This window comes from Aspergillus brunneoviolaceus (genome assembly GCF_003184695.1).
Source record: "Aspergillus brunneoviolaceus CBS 621.78 unplaced genomic scaffold BO95scaffold_29, whole genome shotgun sequence".
Taxonomy (NCBI): domain Eukaryota; kingdom Fungi; phylum Ascomycota; class Eurotiomycetes; order Eurotiales; family Aspergillaceae; genus Aspergillus; species Aspergillus brunneoviolaceus.
The window spans coordinates 402,379-421,353 of NW_020290759.1; the positions used below are offsets into that span (position 1 = coordinate 402,379).

An 18,975-nucleotide genomic window follows, 5' to 3' on the forward strand; every position below is an offset into this window, starting at 1 on the left:
AAACCATAGTCGGGACGAATCCATTTCAAAATCAAGAAAATCAAGAAAATCAAGAAAATCAAGAAAGTCACGGCAATGTGTTGCCGTTGGGCGATTGCGCCGCGGCTGGCCGGCGAGGAAAATCATGGGCGCGAAAAAAACTCCGAGGTCAATTCAAGGTTGCAAAGCGGAGAACCCGAACGAAAGCTGCTTCTCCTCTTCCTCCTCCTATTGAATCATCCCGAGTCCCTCCAGTCCCTCCAGTCCCTCCCCTCTCTTTCCCCCCTCCTCCGTCCCTCTAGTCCACTTCTCCTCCCCCCTTAAAACCCGGCTGTGGTCTGCCTCATGTTGGTCCGACACAGTGCTTGCCGGTTTTCAACGCCGTCGAGCTGGATCTCGCGGCTTTCACCAGCCACCACCATGCCTCTCCGCGCAAAAGTCACTAACCGAGCCTTCACGGCTTCTGCTACCAATGTACGCTCAGTCAATTGTCTTAATCGAGCTTGGGATGCTAATCGATTCCAGATGAAAAGCGCCCCCACCCCCGCAGAGGACGACGTTCTATTCAGCTCTCTCTACGGCGTGCGGCTGATCGAGCTCAACCGCCCCGAGAAGCTCAATGCCTTGAACCGGTCGATGGTCGACAAAATCACCCCTCGCCTGGAGGTAAGCGAGTGTCCCTCCGATTCGATTCGCCCTTCGAGTGGCCCTTTGGCGGGTACTAACAAGCTTGATCGATCGAATAGGAATACAAGAAGTCTCAGCTTGCCAACGTGATCATGGTGGCCGGAGCCGGCGACAAAGCGATGTGCGCCGGCGGAGATGTTGTTGACTTGGCCGAGCAGAACAGAGAGAGTGAGGACGGGCCGGAAAGATCCAGCGAGTTCTTCGCCAGTGAATACAAGCTCGACCACCTCATCGCCACCTACCCCAAGCCCTTCATCTCCGTGATGGACGGCATCACCATGGGCGGCGGGGTGGGCCTCAGCGCCCACGCGCCGTTCCGCATTGCCACCGAACGAACTATCTTCGCCATGCCCGAGACCAACATCGGCTTCTTCCCGGACGTGGGCGCCTCGTTCTTCCTGCCCCGGCTGGACGGCGAGCTGGGCACCTACCTGGCTCTGACCTCGGAGCAACTGCGGGGGCCCCAGGTCCTGTTCGCCGGCATCGCCACGCACTACCTGCACTCGAGCATGCTCGGCAAGCTGACGCAGCGTCTGTCCGAGCTGGTGTTTCAGGACTATGCCACGCTGCCGGAGCGCCTGGACCTGGTCAACAGCACCATTGCAGAGTTCTCGACGGGTCTGCCGGAGTCGACCACGGTGGATCTCGGCGGTGCGAAGCGGGAGGCCATCGACCGCTGCTTCGGCCACAACACGGTTGAAGGGATCATCGAGGCCCTGCAGCAGGCGAATACGAGTTGGGCCGAGCAGACCCTGAAGACGCTGGCCAAACGCTCGCCCACCTCCCTCAAGGTCGCGCTGCGCCAGATGCGCGTCGGCAAGCAGTGGTCCATCTCCGAGGCCTTCCAGCGCGAGGCTCACATCGCCTCCCAGTTCATGCGGCACCCCGACTTCAACGAGGGCGTCAGGGCCCTTTTGGTCCGCAAGCGTAAACCCATGTGGCAGCCTGCCTCCTTGGAAGAGGTCACCACCGACATGGTCGACCGCTTCTTCACGCTCCCGGAGGGCGAGTCCCGCCTCGAGCTGCTGAGCGAGCACGACTACAACGACTACCCCTACAACTACGGTCTGCCCACGGAGGCGAGCATCCGGAGGTACGTCCGCGGCGAGTTGAGCAAGAAGGATGATCCGATCGAGCACTTTGTCGGCCTGACTGGCGGCAAACCGGGTGTGCGCGAGAAGGTGACTGAGGTTCTGCAAAGAAAGGCCCAGCGGAGCAAGGATGGCGTCTGGCTCTGGAAGTAGGAAGAGTGGAATCTTGAAAGAAAGCACTGAAAAGGGAGTCATTATGTAGCACCGGTTTGGTATTGTGTATAGTTATGTGTATGTGATTGGGAGTTTCTCTTGTTCCGGACTGAATATTTGTGGGCTGTGTTTGATACAGTTAGACTTAAAGTTTTCTTGATGGTGTTGATTTGCGTCTGTAGCTGCAGGACTGTAGGGGAGTTTGATAATCACGGAGTAGAGGGAGTGCATATTGGGGCCTGCTCTTGTGTACTGACTGTACTTCACCTGTGTATGTGTCCGTCTAGACATGCACGCACCTATTCTACATGAAAGAGACAACCACCAAGCCACACCACCACCTACACCCACACAACAACAACACCCAGCCATCAAACGTATCCATCCATTATAAGTATATCCTAATTTTTGTCCCCCCCAAATCACCAAGACCCAGAAATCTATTGCCCTCCGGACCCAACATACTCCGCCATCGCCTTCACCGCCCCCTCCAACCGCCCCCGCTCAATCAGAATCAAACTCCCCTTGGTCCGGATCCCCAACTCCTGGAACGCGCGCTTGGAGTCGGAGTGCCCATCGTCCTGCTTGCGGGAGTACTCGAACGAGCCCGCGCAGAGGGCATGCTTCTCGAGCACCTCGTCCTCGGGGTGGAAGAAGAACCGATCCGTTTTCCCTGCTGCAGACTTCTTCCCCTTCTTCAGGGGCCGGGACTCCTCCATGTCCAGCTTGGACTGCACCTCCTCGTAGGTCTTGGAGAGGAGGAGGTAGTGCGAGAAGTCGAAGGGCTCGTTGTCGGCGACCGCGTGGGCGATCTCCTGCTGCAGCATCGTGTACATGGGCGGGACGACCTCGGCGGGCATGTTGATGAGGCGCTCGGTGAGGAGGAGGCCGATTTTGTGGGAACCAGACAAAAGAGGGACGAGGGGGCTGAGGGCCGCGTTGGTGCTGGCTTTTTGGTGCAGGTAGTGCGTGAGGGATTGGATTATGGGTTTGTCCTTTGATTTGGGGGGTTAGTGTTTTGTGGTGGGTTGGGGTGTTTTGGGGAGGGGGCAACTGCAACTGCAACTGACTTTGTGTTCTTGAAGGTTGAGCACCGTTAGGAAGGCGTAGGGGTCGGATTCCTTGCCATCGGTCTTGATGGTCGAGCCCATCCAGGCTTGCGAGAGGATCAGATCGGTTAGGGCCGACATGTCCAGGTCTTGGGCGTCGTTGTCGAAGAGTTGGCGGAGGAGGTTCTTGAGGCCGTGGAAGTCGACTTCCGGGTCCGGGTCGAACCATTCGAAGTCTACGTTGACCATGTCAATGTCCTTGGCGAGTGAGTTCATTGAGTTAGTTTGGTTGTTTGTTCTTTTCTGGAGAGTGTATTCTGGGATAGTGGTGTAGGCGCAAAACATACCTCGTCGGAGTCGGAGTCGTTCTCGACGCGGGGATCTGTACCCCCCATGTCGACGTCGGTGTCTTTGATTTCCTTGCGCTTGACCATTGTGTCTGTCTCCTTTGTGTCTGTGTTTGTGTGGGGTGGGAATGAATGAATGTATATAGAGGAGAATTGATCGTACAGTAAGTAGTAGTTAAGGCGGAGCGAAACAAAAAGTTGCTCGGAGCCCGGCCGCGGGTCCCCTCACTAACCGCTTTAGTTCATTTTTTTTTATCGATAGGCAGTGTCTTATCGCCGATAACCACAAATTATCGCTGGCTTCAATTTGTGGATGCCTTAGGATCTTGACGATGTCTTTGGTGTGCTTCGTGTGAGGTACACACAGACTGTCTCTCTTTGGGATAATTGTTTATTGTTCCAGCTTTGCGAGCTCATTCCACCTGATACTATGCACTCAATGCTATGCACTCGACCCTATGTGCACTCCTACTGCGTACAGTCCGCCGAGGCGGAGTTTCAGCATTGTGTTCTCACGCAGTCGACACACCAACGATCACCAACGCTGGAGCTCATGCTTGGAAGTGACAGCTGTGTGATTGGATTCTTAAAGACTCATTCATGAGGCACCTCGATCGTACGTATGGTGCTTTCCATCTAAGGAGAACCAACAACGAGATCACTGAGATGGTGATCTTGCAGATACCATTGGGCGATCATGACAACTTCAATGGCAGCCCAACAAGTGACGACAACAGAGTGTGAAGATGGATTGCTTGAGGACGATCAATCTAACGAGACATGCTCCATCATGCGATGTGGAATGATGGATAGATCTCTTGGACACCGACCTCCGGAGCAAAGAGCTCCTAAACCACCACCCATGATATCAGAGCATATCACCTTGTCTACGGAGGGATCAACAATTGAACATGAACAATTCAACAAGAGGCCAGTCACGCCCGCATTAACCACAAACGGGGCATGAGTAAGCCCAAAGATCCGATCCAAGATCGATCCCTCCATCACTTTCCCCTGGTCGTGAACTCGGAAAAGATTCCAATCGAAACCCGCCGAGACTGACCGGGAGCAGCCAGGGTCCAACCAATGTCGTCAACTGCGCCTGGAGGGAAGGAGAGAGACCTCGATTATGCAACAAGCTACTGGGTAATTTACCCAGAAAAAGAGCAGCAGCACTACATCATCCATCATCAGCACGCAACAGAGAGCGAAAAAAAAAGCGGTTTTGGCACCGAGCAGAAAGTGGGTGCGGTGCGTTCCCCACCGGGGTATGATCTCAGCGACACTCCCCCATGACATCACCAACTGGGCTCTTCCTACCCTCGACAGAGGTCTATAAAGTGACCTGCACACCACATCTCCCTCCATTCAATCAGACAAACACACCTACGATCACAACATCAATCCTATCCTCAATCAATATCTCCGTCTTCTTTTCATAATCACAAACACAACACGACACAACCAACCACCATGTCTACCTCCGGATCCGGTCAGTCCAGCGTCGGCAGCCGCGCCATTTACGAGGCCGGTGACCAGCGCAACGTCCCCCAGGCCGAGTTAAACGAGCGTGCCCGCTACGCCGAGGGCCAGACCCACAGCCACAAGAACCTTGACTCCAGTACGTGTTTCCTGTTGTTCCCCTTCCCCCCCCTCTCCTCCCGGAACGAACATCCTAACCCTGTCCCCCTGCAGAGGACCAACGCTCCATCGCCAACAAGCTCGCCTCCCAAGAAAACAAGCCCGAGAGCGACCACCACCACAACTTCACCAAGGACCCCGAGGCCGAGCTCAGCAAGCAGGACCCCACGAAGCCTGTACGTTTCGCCCCGCCCCCTTTCCCACTTGCCCCGTCATCCATCACACTTCCGTAAACTAACATCCAAGTCCACAGGCCAAGCTCCACGGCAACAAGCCCTCCAAGGGCGCCCAGATCGATGCCGAACTCCAGGCCGAGGACGAGCAGAGACTCAAGGAGAAGGGTATCAAGCACTAGATTCTGATAATAATGCCTGAAGCTGGACTTTATGTATAATATTCTTGTTGGAATTCGGTGTTATCTCATCGGTTAAAGATACGTGATGACGATTTTTTCTGAATGATGATTGATTTGGATGTGCAATGATTAGTTTTCTGGGATTTGTAGTGTCTGGTGTAGAGTGGTTTTGAGGTTTTGGTTCGGCTTTAGAGTTGTGCGTTGGGGGGGGGGGGGGGGCAGCCTTTAAATATGTTGGCACTATTCTGCTAGCGTCTATCGTGGAGAGGATGGGCCATGCTTCAAGACAAGATCATGGGATAGAAGGTATCATGAATGAAGATTATACAAAACATGCATCAGTGTAGAATCGTAAGATGTACACAACGGTCCACCCCAAACCCGTGTCATTCATAACGCATATCTGTCAGATTGAAGAGAAGAAAAAACGAAAACTGTTTGTGGTATCGACTTTCAGCAGGAAAAAAAAAGGATCAAAGGATCAGGCGCTCATCAACCGAACTTGGGATCATCGTCGTGCGGCTCGGCAAAGACATTGCCCCAGTAGGCCTCGACTTTCTCGCAGATCTCGTCCTTGCGCTCCCAGGTCCAGAAGCTGATGGCGGGGTCGCAGCTGACGTTCCTGATCTCCGCCCAGTAGGCGCGCTCGACGTCGTAGCGGAACCGCTGGACGGTGTCCTCGGGGACGAGCCAGGCGCGGCCGTCGGAGCCGTCGGCGCGCAGCGTGGGCGCCGTCTCCCACTTCATGCCGAACACCTTCTCGCCCGGGTTGAACTTGGGGTAGTTGGCGTGGATGAAGAAGGCCGGGGGCGCGGGGGCCACCGCGGGGTCCTGCACGCGCCACTGGCCCGCGCTCGTCAGCGCGTGGTCCGCGATCGGGTCCGTCTGCACCATCGCCGACCCGGAGATCCCGCCGCCCGGTTTGGCGTGCCCGACCGCCTGCACGCGCTCGCTGACCGCGTAGAACGGCTCGCCCACGGCTGTGGCGGCCTGCACGAAGGTCTCCTTGTCGCCCTCGCCCGGCGCCCCCTGCGATAGCAGCCGGAAGTAGTGCGACGGGCCGTAGTAGTTGTAGTACGCGGCCAGGAGCAGGGTCATCTGGTGCGTCTTCTTGGAGACCAGAAACGCCCCAGCCTCCGACGAGGCGCGCGCCGACATGGGCGGCATCGCTTGGCGCGAGATGTTGTAGTAGAGCGGCGACGCGGTCATCGCCCAGAAGTCCGGCCACGTCACCAGCCCCGCCGACTTGAAGGGCTCCGCGTCCAGCAGCACCTCGGGCTTGGTCAGCGGAAAGCAGTCGGCGTCCATCCAGATGACCTCCTCGAAGGAGGAGAACAGTACCGCGAAGATCTTGAGCTGGTAGTGCTCGATGGCGTTCTTGCCGACCACGTCCGAGAGCACCAGGCACCGTGCGCCCAGGTCGGGGAGGATGTCATCGCAGATCTGCTTTTCGTACTCGTCGGTGTCCTTCATGTAGACTTCCACCGGCAATGTCGAGCCCAAGCGTCGGAGCATCCGCAGCGACGACAGAAACACGGGGAAGTAGGTCCCCCCCGCCGTTGAAACCACGCCGCGAGTGCCGGGCGAGTGAACGGGTCGCAGTTTCTCGGCTGTACGACACGCCTCGATGTAGCGTGCATGCGCCTCCTCCATGGTATGTAGGTCCTCTTCTTCGAGGTTTGTCAAGTCGGGGCGAGGGTCGGTGGACGTGGCGTCGAAGCCGACGGCACCGGCATCGTCGGTGTGCCCAGGCGATGGGCAGTTTGGCCCATTCTCTTCGAGGATCGGTTTCAAGACCTTCCAGAATGCATTTTGGCGTTCGACTAGAGGGACCTCGAAGGCCGTACTGGGGACTACCGACGCTGGCGGGGGTGCCCAGTATACATAAACGGTGCAGATGAGGAGTAAGGCGCCGGTGGCCGTGATGAAAGATTTCAGTCTACCCGGTCGAAGGATCGGCATCTTGGTATCTGAGACCGCGTCTCAATCGAGAGGTTCGCCGGCTAGCAGTCTTCACGAAGGCAATTCGTTTCTTGGCTGGTTTCGTTTCGTCGATTGCAAGGTTTGTCCAGTGGGTACGGGGAGACACTGGAAGTATCGTTCAATAGCAGGTAGTCGTGCAGTGCATTCAAGCAGGAGTCAACATGATAGGCGACTTTGGGAATAGGGGGTTGTGTAGGAAGGATTGGCGGCGATGTTGTTGTCCCAGGAGAGATGCGAATCACGGCCTGGATTATTATCGGGCTCTGGAAGGCCTCAGACGCTGATCGATCAGAAGGATAGTGGGTGAATAAGTCAGACTGGGGATAGTCGGACAGTTGCAGCCATACAGCTAGCACTTTTTCGAGTTATGAATGTCGGTCTCAATTGACCTCGACGCCGTCGAAGTGGAATCCATGGTTGGCAAATGGATGGCGATCGTCGAGAGATGCGCTCCCCTTGGGTAGGCGGTGGCAGAATCCAGGACTTACGTTGCGCACCACTATAAATAACCACGTCTACGAGTCATTGTAGTCTGGAGATAGTCATCGGTGGATGTTCAAGGCTCTTAGTTGTGCTTGCTGACTCAAGGAATCTCATTCTGCAAAAGTCTTGCAGGTCAATGGGAAAGAAATGCTTCGTGCAATTATCAGACGACTATGAACACAGGCTAAGAAGGCCTGTGGATAGCAACAGTCTCAATCATCTAGTGCAGTGCAGCCACGGCTCCCGGAGGAGAGGTTTGAGTTGGGACGGTTTGTCATGGCTCCGAGCTAAGTCCTATATCCGAGAATCAACGAGAGTTGACAATGGGACCGTTGAGAAACTGCACAAATAAATGGATACTCCAAGGATGATCGACTTTGACCGAGAAGTGTACGGAGTAGTTGGAAGTGTAGAAGATTGCCCCAAAGGAGTAATAGATTTAGAAGACCGGCCAGACCCGAATCCGGCCCGGTGGGAACATGTGCCGCACTAGTCCCTGTTGGGTCTCCCCAACTTTCATCCAGGCTGGGCTTCTCGCTGCCTCGCTCATGCATTATTCATCATTTCTCCTATTCCTCAACTGTCTTCCTCTTCTCCAAGCTTCAACCATGGTTCAAGATCAACCAGCGGGGACCTTGAAATGGAGCCTACAGCTAGAGGCAATTTTATTCTGACGAATACACATTTTCTCTCACCGTGTGCTAAGAATACTAAGCAGTTAATAAGTCAATAATAAATTAAATCTCCGGGTCGGCATCTCCTAACGGCGGATGATACCGCAACGATCGCCGGTTCTGCCCTTCACTGCCCGTCCACCTTTCCAGGACCCCATTGCAAAGCTAGAATGAGGGCCTAATGGGGGTCATCTCTGATATGTTTGTGTGATCAAACCTCGAACCGTCCAACTTCACTTCTCCCAGTCACCTCGATCCCTTGTCGATTTCGGTATATAAGCTTCGACGGTGTTGCTACCACTACTCCTCCCATCTTGCCACCGTCGACTTGACCACGCAATTAACCTACTGCCTTGCTTGATCTATCATCCATGGGACCCCGCACCCCGGGTCACCTCCACTTGGCTTGTCTAAGCTCGTTCCTGCTTACCTCTCCTCCAGTCCACGATTTGTAGTCGGCTTGGTGATGGAACCTCTGCCAACGGGGCAGGGGCGCAAATCGCCGCCGGTCTCCGCCGCACCTCCGCGGAAAAGACGGAAGAGAACAGTCATCAGCCAGGCAGCCGATGACTGTTTTACCTGTGCTCGACAGGCAAGTCAATGCGATCGGAGACGACCATACTGCTCCCAATGCTTGGACAATGGCCGCGATTGTGCCGGCTATAAGACCACTTTGACGTGGGGAGTCGGGGTGGCCAGTCGGGGAAAGCTTCGAGGACTATCCCTGCCTGTGACTGGGGCTCAGCCAGCTGCAGCCTCGTCGCAGCCTCGTGCGGCAGCCGCGTCGAGGGTATCACAGTCGACAGACTCCAGTGCATCGGAGTTGCCTGCGCATACAAGACCACTTTCTACGTTAGACTCGTCGGAAGTCGGTCGCACACCTTCTAATCCGAGGATACGTCCTAGGCCAGACCTACCTGCGAATCAGTTGCCACCGCATTCGAGTCCGGTGTCATCTGTTAACCAAACCCCTTCCAATCGTTCGTTACCTCGTTCAGAATCACTACCCGTGTCATCCTGCCATCACGCGACACCTTCTCCTTCGTTGGCTCCTTCGAGATGGGCAATGCCGACATGGCCAGCCTCAATACAGACTTCAATACCAATTGCAAAGACCAGGGATGATCCGAGTGTTGAAGAAGAGGCCGTACAGAGCTCAGAGCAGAGTGGTCAGGAAAGGACTCCTTGGGTCGTTGAATGTCATGCGCCATCCTTATCTCAGCAGCTACTAGCGCGCTCAATCGGACGAACACCGCGCCTGCGATTCCTGATTAGCTATTATGCTGAAGTGATTGCGCCAATGATCGTTGCTTTTGATGGGCCGACCAATCCATTCCGCACGTACGTTCTGCGATTAGCGCAAGAAAGCACATCGCTCCAAGAAGCCATAGCAACCCTGTCTCTATGCAATATGCGCCAGAGACGAGAACGGGGCACAAGGTCTACCGAGCGTACCCTGCCCGCACGGATGTCATCATTGGCTCACCAGGCTTTGACGGAGGCGTCTTTGAGCACCCAGACTGGTATTGACGTCCCCAAAGTTTCGGCGCGCGAAGAGCATCTTTACAGAAGTATGGCAGTCAAGGCGTTGAATGGAGAATTGGCCGATCCGCGACAACGGCTATCGGACTCGGTGCTCGCGACTTTACTCGTCTTATGCCTCTTCCATGGGTGTGACACGGGGGTCGCGCAATTCAAGACCCAATTCGCTGGTGTGACCAAGTTGCTGGCCATTCGGTTGTGCAATGGCGCCGCCCATGTGACCGAAGAACTGAAATGGTTTATTCGCATGTTCACCTGGCTCGACACTATGACGGCCACTACGAACGACCGGGACATCCAACTTCGCGGCGCTTGTCTTGACATAACCGCAATTTCGGATGGCGAATGGGGGCTTGAAAATCTGGCTGGATGTAATGCCAGCCTGTTCAAACTCATTGCGCAGCTTGGTCGCCTGAATCTCCTCAGTCGAAGCCAAGATACGCAGACCTCGACATCTCCTGAAGTCCATGCCCCATCAACCACTGTCCCTCCCCATATCGCGTATACCTGCACGAGTACACCGAGTATGCCTTCCGAGTCGTTTACGAGGTTCATTCCTCCCCAGGCGGGAGACTCTAGCTCAGCCCCGGCTTCTCCTATATTCTGGGCCGAATGGCACTGCCTGCGGCAGAAGCTTGAATCGTGGAGGTTTGACACGGGACGGCGACAATCATCATCTCCCCATCATGCGACGACCTACATCTCGCCACCATCGTCTCCTCCGAGCCAATCCAGGGTGGCACCGCAACATCTGGACGATGTGATTCATATTTCTGAATCATTTCGCCACGCCGCGATTCTCTACAGCGAGCGACTTGCCCATCCCGATCTGCCGTCTGGCCATCCTCGTATCCAGGATATTGTGCAACGGACAATGACTCACATTCTGGCCGTCCAGTGTGATGCGTATCTCCTGTGGCCGCTGTTCATCACGGGCTCCGAGTGCGTGCTGTCCAGCCACCGGGCGATCATCCGGGAGCGGTGTCTGTATCTCTCCAAGGATTCCGGGTTTATCAACAATCTGACCTGTCTGGAGCTCCTGGAAAAGATATGGGCGGGAAGTCCTCCCGCGTCCGAGACTGGGGATCCCTACGACCACGGCGCAGCAGCAGGTCTCGGCAACCAACACCTGAAGTCAAACGCGGGCGTGGCGGACGATATGAGCCCTGGCGCCTTGAGCGGCTGGAGTGGTCTCTCTACGGAGGTCCCGACGTCTCCCTCGCGCAGACAGGGATTTCGGTGGCACGAGGTGATGCAGGTCAAACGGGAGGAAGGCGAATATATGATCGTGTAACAGTGATGTGTTTTTGGGGTGTTCTTGGGCCGTCGATGCCGATGCCTGCCTGGGGAATCGACGGGGTACGTAGACATGGCTTGATGATGGATAACGGTTTCATTTGTAAAGTATAGATGACTCGGATCTTTGCACATCCTGTACATAGTACCAGACAGTAGATACCTAGGATGCGTGTACATACATATGACCCATACAGGAAACACCCTCAATGCGTGTAGGATGTGATTGCTTTCCACCAGGTCCACACGAGCGACAAACAGGAGAGTCACATGTGATTCTGATTGCGTAGCCGTCCAACACCACACAAACAAAATTCCCACGATCCAGAGTCCGACAGACCCGAGACAGCGCCAGGATCTGATGTCTCAGGTACTAGGTATTCCCACCGAGAAGACACCTCTTTCCGTCTATCCTTCTACCATCCTGTCCAGCAACGCACTAGACAGCTGGCCACCAAGATATCCACCTACCGATCCACGAAGTAGACTTCGGCTACACCTTGCTCTCCACCATGCTCTCCACTCAGCAAAACCACATGCCAAATCCAAAGCTAGTTCAACCCAAGATCTCACCCGGCAAACTCACAGCGACGTTAAGTGGAACCTACTAAGCTAGGCATGGCACACTAATTATACGTAGCACTACAAAGGAACGGTGGGGTTGGAAACCCAGGTAGTCAATACCTGCTGCCTAAGGTATACATCCAGCTGATAGTGTCGAATGTCGATAAGCTACCTTAGTACTTATCGTGCGTAGGTAGTAGTTAAGCAGCCCAGCAAATCCAACTTCCACAGCCCTGCCAAGCGGTGTACAAGACCTTAACTTACCGTACATCCACCATGACAACAGACATCGAATCAACGCCCCGATATCGGGCCAGGTGTATGCAGCTAGCGAGCTGCCAAATACCGACCCTTACCGGGATGAAAGTATGTTCTAGGGATCCTATTGGATCTCCAGTTACGGTACTTTATCCATTACTTCATGGTTAGCCCAAGAGCCTGGGGAGGGGAGGGAAGAGAGATTAGAAGCGGGGTTTGATCTTTCTGGACTCTCAAGACCAGACCAGTCCAGTCCATTCCAGTCCAGTTCCTCGACCTTCGCACAGCGCCCGCGCTGGCCAGTGCTGCAGTCCATCCCATGCGGTCTGGGGAGGAAGTACTGTACTGTGTACACACTGTAAGTTGGTAATACTTCTTGACAAGAGGCGTTTGACCCTCGACTCTCAAGCCCGCTGGGTGTTTCCCCACCAACCCTGGAGACTAGAAGGTCATGTAACGGGAAAAGAAAAGGTGTCAAACACCCCACCGTCGACAAACACAGATAGATATCCCAGGACTAGGACCAGGGGTGTAGTGATGGACTGCTGGATCCAAACGTGCGTTTCGAACTTTTGGGTCTAGTGCTGCACAAGCCCCCTCAGGCTTTTGGCTTCTGGCTGTTGACTTCGCGGATGTCGGAATGTATGCAGGGAGGAATGGGTATGGTCGGTGCGATGGGTTGGTGACGGATGGGGATGGGGATGGGAATGGGAATGGGGGGTCTGGACTGCACTTGCACGGCACGTTGGGTTAGTTCAAGGTAACTTGGCTTGTGCGTGGGCGGGCAGCGGCTATTAGCGTAGGGCGTGCGGAGTACCCTGTATAGCGTATCGAGACTTAGTCTCGATGATGATGATGCCGCATGAGAGGAGAGGGGGGGGGGGTTTCTTGGGGTAGAATATGTACAGTACCCAGTACTAGGTGAAGGTGGTTGGTTGGTTGGTTTTTTGGCAGGTTGAGTTGGATCAGATTGGGGACTACCGGCATCTATCATGGATGGATACTAGGGATGAAGTTCTCAGGCTCCGTACCAAAGACTAAATCCTTAGGATTGGAGTATCTTCTGGTAAAGCTGATTGGGTTCTCGGGCCAGATAGTCTACTGCATTGAGGTGCATAAGTTAGGGTCTATGCCTACGTAGTTAGGGGTTTAGTTGGAACTGTGCCGTGGGTAAGGTGGGTTCTGATGGCCGCTGGATTCGAGAAGTACGATTGCGCCAATGTTGCTGGCCCTGTTGCTGGTGTGCCGAAACACTGGAAGGTCTACGCTGTACAGTACTGTATATACTTGGAGGTCAATTGATGACTAGGGCTCAGGGTAAGGGCATGCATCTGTCACCCACACAATGCTACATACCTCCCTCCCACATATTATGGCCAGAATTCCAGTCGCGAGGGCGTGCGCGCGTGAGATCGGCATGTGGCCGGGATTCGAAGTAAACACGGCTGATGAATGGCGACGGAGGATCGCGTTTGAAACCACGACACCAAAGGAGGTGGGTGGTCTCTTGGCATCGGTCGGCTGCAGAGGAGATCTGTACACATCGGAGTGAGATACAGCCAGGGAGGCATAGCTGAGGGGGCCCTCAATTGGCTTGTCGCAGTCAGATTGATAGTCCAATCAACAAGCAAGTGTCGGCAGGTGTGACCTGAGAACGAGAGTGGTGGTCGTTGTATTATTTGGCTGGCTGTGTACGGAGTGGGGAGTTCTCCGTATTGTATGTACATTACCGTACGGACATACCTAGTAGTAGATATTGTAGACAAACACCACCACAACAATAACAACAGTCAATTCTAGATCTCCGGCTCCGAGAAACAAGCAAGGGACGGTGAAAAGTGAAAACTCTGCCGGTGGAGACCTGGGCGGTGGGTGGAGTGGGAGAAAACATGTTAATTTGTATTTAGCTCTGGTAGTGCTCTGTGCTCTGTGAGCTGTGCCGTGTTCTTTCTTTCTTTCCAGAGAACTTCTATTTTCAGTCTGTGCTTTGATTGAATAGATGAATGCTGAATGGTTGGGAACAGTGACGGGAATTGCAGGTCACACTCGCGCTTGTGATGACCCCCTCCCCTCCCCCCGGTCTGACTATCAATCAGTAGTATTCTATAGTATGTAGGCGCTAGTTGGCTGCTAGCAGCTCTCTTCCGGAGAGGAAATCACTGCTGCTGCTCGGGATAATTCTTGAATGCATTGGGACCGTTGGCGCTGCGCAAGCCGGAGTTTCCTCTCAGTGCCCGGTGACTGACTGTCTACTTAGTACGGAGACTTAGTATACTAGATACTTCCTGAGTCGATCAGCTCTTGTGCACCCACCGGACCCTCATCCCGCGTCCGCGTCTCCGTTGCCCGTCCAATGGGTGGAGCCAGTGCCGCGATGGCGTTTATCGCATTCTCTGAAAGCGAGTAAATGTTGGAGTTGGACCCAGCAAGCGAGACATCTCTCAAAGACAAGAGACATCTCCATCTTCCTTTATCGCTCGTACCGGGACCTCTCCAATAGACGCCACCACGTAACCATGATCACATCTGGGCTTTGACCTGCTTTTGGACCCCGAGCGCCATGTGCAACCAGACACCCAAGAGAAAAAGGGCTGCCTATCTATCTGCCAGGGGTTGTCGGACATAACTGGCTGCGCAACTCCGATTGCGTAGCGTTTTCACTCGCCCCGGGGGTTAAGACTCTTAGCAGCTCTGTGCTATTGGACAGGATCTGAGCCAGTCGGGATTGATATTAAGATAGTCACTAAGCCATGGCTCGAATCATGGTGGGGCAGAAGGGAAGAAGTACTGTAAGTTACTCTTCTCGGTAGTGTAGTGCACTGTAACCTGCGATTTTGCAACCCTCGTTTGCGGTCCAGCCTGCATGGGGGGGGGGCGCGCCCTTAGCCCTATCACATTCGCGCCTCGACCAGGCCTGTCAGAAACCGAGATTCTGAGTCTGGAGTACGCGGAGTACTTTGCACAGTACAACACAGGATACTGTATGCAGTTTCCAATCGCCCCGGTCTCAACTCAGATACCTTTTCCATCCGAACTTCACACCTGTTTATTTGCTTCTTTTTTCTTCTCGAAAAAGAAAAACAGGAAAATCAGGGATCTGCCCGGCCGGAGAATTAATCGTGAAAGGAGGGTCCTTTTTTTTAGACTCCCGCGCTCAACTGTGCAAATTGCGGTCTGTCCAACCGTATGGGTGGTTGCTGCCCAGCTGCTGGGCGGCAGCGGTAACGCCCATCCACCATAACCAAAAAAAAAACTCCCAAGTTGCCCAACATTTTAACTCAACTACACTACACCACTAGTGCTCGTGGCCACAACAGGAGATATCCATGCCATTTGGTTCCACCGGGCTGGAAATGCCTGCCTACCTGGAGTTATGTATCCATGGTTTGTCGACCGGTTGACGGGCTCATCCGCACCCGCTGTCCATGGAACCAAACCAACCCAAACGATAAGACGCTCTACAGGATCTTACAGCAGTAGTGGCTTCGGACTATCTCTATTTACAGCAATCGACTAATCGATCCCACGTACTTTCGATCCTTTGCAATCTTGCATTAATCTATTGATGTGACACCAAGTTATAAGACTTGGTGGTTGCGCGACAGCGTCATCTTCGCCACAGCCTGCCTGCAGTTGAATATAGAAGCCTTGGGGCTGATGCTGAGAAGAGATGGCTGACTATTATTATCAACGCTTAACTTACTTACTCGACGATTATGACTGAGCCACCCGTGGCAATGTGATCTCTCCATGACTCATTGACTCATTGGCATACCGGACAACTGAATGAAGGACTATCGACTGGATCGGCTCGCCAGCTCCATCGCGTTGCCTGCAGGCTCCAACGGTAGGGTAATGTACGTACATCGGATGCCATGCGGGAAATCCCCAGCCATGTTGGACGAAGCGTCCAGCCAATGACGCAGAGCGTGACTCTTATCTACAAGGTAATGAGGGTTCGAACATCTCACTGTTCGCCATGTACGGCCATGTTGACGCGAATGAGTGGAGGGGCGGATTCTGCTCTGCTGCGCTGCGCTGCGCTGCTCTGTTGCGGCAACAAACATCTTGTTCTTCCTTCGTCGTGTTTCAGCAACGTCAATCAGGATGGGAGGGGAGAGGGGATGCCCAACAGGGGATTGATCGTATGTCTACCTAGTAGCAAGTAAGTTAATAGAGGGATTGTTCAGATGACTCTGTCCCACGGGAGCCCTGTCGCCATGATGAGTAAGAGTCAGCGAGTGGCAGGCATGGAGAGTGACCGCAGTGCACAATGTGGGCGGCAATTCTGCGCATTTCATTCATTCATTCATGTAATCATCCATTCCCCCCTCCTTGGAAGTGTATATAAGGGAGCAGTACTCTCCACCTGATCACCTTGGTGGGACTCTGGAAAAGAGGGTGTAGTGGGTGATGACTCTGGAAATGAGCTGGAAGGTGATCAGCTTCTTCTTCTCATAGCAACAGCAGCAGCAGCAGCAAATTCTAAAACCCAGTGCAGCATCACTCTGGTTTCAGTTTGGTGTTTCTTCCTCCCCTCCCATTCCGTTCCATTTCCTCCCTTTCTCTTCCTCTCTCCCTCCCTCTCCCTCTTGGGAGTGGGAGTTTGTTGGGCCTGAAACGCGCCCAAGGCACCCATCCCTCCCTCCATCATCACCACCACCACCACCACATAAGATACGGTATTGTAAAGCTGAGAACGAAACGGGAACAAACGCGAGAGGTCACTTTTTGCTGTCTCCACCCCCAAAGCGAGACTAAGACACTAAAGACTAGTGGCTCCGCCGCAGAAAATTACCACTTGGTGCAGCCCCCACTTGCAAGTCCACCAAGTCCACCCTTGCAATTCTGTCCCGTGGTTACAAAACCGGTTGTCTCCTCCACGCCCTCGAGGCTCCCCCCCTTGAAATCATTTATCCATCCATCCACCATTCATACACCCTGTTCGGGTTCAACCTCTACAACTACAACAACTACTACTACTACTACTACTACAACAACAATAATCTGGGTTAGATGAACGAAGTCTAAGCGATTCAAGCGAGTCTCAACCGCTGTCTGCGCTTGTTCGCCACTCTTGTCGCGGACTCCGATAGAGTCTTCTAGGGACCACAGGTTGCTTCTCTGTATAGCCGCCTTCAACAACTTCGCCCGTTCAGCGTTCGATAGAGCGAACGACGTTCAAATGCACTCTCGGCACATACAGCTCTATCCCTCCTCTCCCTCAGAAACCGCACCACGGTGACGGTTCTCTCCCATCAATCTTCCGATTTCGTTGTCCCCTGCTTCGGCCCCTGCTTCGGCGTCGATCGGCTTGTTGCTACGATATCCTGTATAATACATCTGGGTTGTGCTGTTTCTGTTCTTGCCTTTAATATCTCGCGATCGGGAGGTTATCCCCTACGTTCGAAAAGTTCTCTCGCCCACGACCTGTTTTTGATTGCCAGCGTGATTCGAATTCCTATGCACGTTTCTCGATAATGTATCACTACACCACTCCACCTCCCGGGTGGTCCTACGACTATACGACCTCTCCTCCCACGTCTCCTCACTACGCCTACTACGCGTCCCCCTTCGCCAATGCTTACGGCTCGCCGCGCGGCCCTTCGAAGCGTCACAACCGCAAAGCCAGCTACGCCGGTCCCAAAGAAACCGCCGGATGGTATGCTGGGTATGGGCAAGGATTCTACGAAGCGATGCCAGAATATGGCACGCCACCGCGCAAGCACGATCCTGTAAGTGCTTCTTTTGGTGGCTATTCTCGTCGTCGCAGCACCATGTCCGGGGCCCCAGCGGCGGGCCCTTGGGAACATGCCGGCGCCCACCCGTCGCACCCGTCGCACACCCGGCCCATCTTTGTGGATGTGGTCGACGATGGATCCGACGGCGATGCGCCGCGATACGTCTTCCGCGAGGAACCCAGTCCTCCGCGTCGCAAACCGTCGACGTCTCACCGCAAGCCCAAGCCACCCACTGATCAGTACTTCTACTATAACCAGGTGCCTGCCCAAGAAGATGCTGATGCGGCCAAGCGATCTCGGGCGCGCCGTCAATCCACTTCCACCCGCACGCCCAACAAGCCAAAGCCGTCCGCTCCCACCTCCAAGCCGGCCCCCAAAGCCACAGAAGCCGACGCTGCCCGAGCAGGGATCCCCCCGGGCTACTCGATCAAGAACTGGGACCCGACGGAGATGCCGATCATTCTTCTGGGCAGTGTCTTCGACGCGAACTCACTGGGCAAGTGGATCTACGATTGGACCGTGTTCACGCATGGGGCCTCGACGCCCATGGCGGACGTGGCGGGCGACCTGTGGCTGCTGTTGATCAAATTGGCCGGGAAGGTGAAGAGAGCCGACGAATGTCTCGACCGCATCCGGCGTCCCGAGGCGCAGGAGGTCGTGGAGGACTTCCTGCAGAGTGGGGAACGCCTGTGGGCGCGGTTCAAGAAGCTGCTCAAAACCTGTGAGCAGTTTATGTGGAAGGCGGCCAAGCGGGAAGGGGGCAAGGGCTCTGTGTCGATGGGCCGCAATGCCGGCTGTGAGTTTGTCGAGACGATCTTTGGCCGGGATCGCGAGCTGGAGAGTACGGAGAAGCTGATGAACAGCATCCGTTTGTGGAACATGCGGTTTGACGCCAACTGCGAAGAGATTCTCCGTCGCCCGTCGGCTGCCTAGGTTTCTTTCTATTGCGACTGCGACTACGACTCTTAAAAGCAATATCTGATTTGTTTGTTCTGGTTTTTTTGTGGTATTTACACGGGAGCTTTTGACAGCACTATCCGCATTACGCAGGATTACAGGATACATGTGCAGTTGTTGCCGACTTACACTGCTTGGATTTAATGGTCGGCTTGCATTTCAGCGCGTTTGGTGA

At 54.4% G+C, this 18,975-nt stretch overlaps 6 protein-coding genes across 6 annotated transcripts; 4 read left to right on the top strand and 2 right to left on the bottom strand.

The window, feature by feature from the left end:
• The first annotated feature begins 174 nt into the window (after positions 1 to 174).
• Positions 175 to 2,067, top strand: BO95DRAFT_481769 (mitochondrial 37S ribosomal protein mS47). The gene is made up of 3 exons (XM_025590220.1): positions 175 to 453; positions 505 to 645; positions 726 to 2,067. Exons 1-3 carry the CDS (start codon positions 325 to 327, stop codon positions 1,908 to 1,910), a joined length of 1,455 nt encoding a protein of 484 aa, XP_025442928.1. The 5' UTR covers positions 175 to 324; the 3' UTR covers positions 1,911 to 2,067.
• An 82-nt stretch (positions 2,068 to 2,149) lies between these two features.
• BO95DRAFT_473153 (protein-transporting protein BCP1) lies at positions 2,150 to 3,462 on the bottom strand. The gene is made up of 3 exons (XM_025589703.1): positions 3,307 to 3,462; positions 2,981 to 3,217; positions 2,150 to 2,905 (listed from the first exon to the last, which is right to left on the bottom strand). The coding sequence occupies exons 1-3, from the start codon at positions 3,391 to 3,393 to the stop codon at positions 2,351 to 2,353; spliced, it is 879 nt and encodes a 292-aa protein (XP_025442929.1). The 5' UTR covers positions 3,394 to 3,462; the 3' UTR covers positions 2,150 to 2,350.
• A 1,317-nt stretch (positions 3,463 to 4,779) lies between these two features.
• On the top strand, positions 4,780 to 5,302 carry BO95DRAFT_361482 (uncharacterized protein; the record flags this gene model as incomplete). The annotated part of the gene is made up of 3 exons (XM_025582525.1): positions 4,780 to 4,927; positions 5,002 to 5,123; positions 5,201 to 5,302. The coding sequence occupies 3 exons, from the start codon at positions 4,780 to 4,782 to the stop codon at positions 5,300 to 5,302; spliced, it is 372 nt and encodes a 123-aa protein (XP_025442930.1).
• A 211-nt stretch (positions 5,303 to 5,513) lies between these two features.
• Positions 5,514 to 7,660, bottom strand: BO95DRAFT_111726 (alpha-mannosyltransferase). Its single transcript, XM_025580377.1, has one exon. It carries the CDS (start codon positions 7,262 to 7,264, stop codon positions 5,795 to 5,797), a length of 1,470 nt encoding a protein of 489 aa, XP_025442931.1. The 5' UTR covers positions 7,265 to 7,660; the 3' UTR covers positions 5,514 to 5,794.
• Positions 7,661 to 8,247: 587 nt separating this feature from the next.
• Positions 8,248 to 11,514, top strand: BO95DRAFT_473156 (uncharacterized protein; the record flags this gene model as incomplete). The annotated part of the gene is made up of 2 exons (XM_025589704.1): positions 8,248 to 8,271; positions 8,933 to 11,514. 2 exons carry the CDS (start codon positions 8,248 to 8,250, stop codon positions 11,276 to 11,278), a joined length of 2,370 nt encoding a protein of 789 aa, XP_025442932.1. The 3' UTR covers positions 11,279 to 11,514.
• Positions 11,515 to 17,582: 6,068 nt separating this feature from the next.
• On the top strand, positions 17,583 to 18,776 carry BO95DRAFT_361502 (uncharacterized protein; the record flags this gene model as incomplete). Its single annotated transcript, XM_025582527.1, has 1 exon — positions 17,583 to 18,776. The coding sequence occupies one exon, from the start codon at positions 17,583 to 17,585 to the stop codon at positions 18,774 to 18,776; it is 1,194 nt and encodes a 397-aa protein (XP_025442933.1).
• Positions 18,777 to 18,975: the final 199 nt, after the last annotated feature.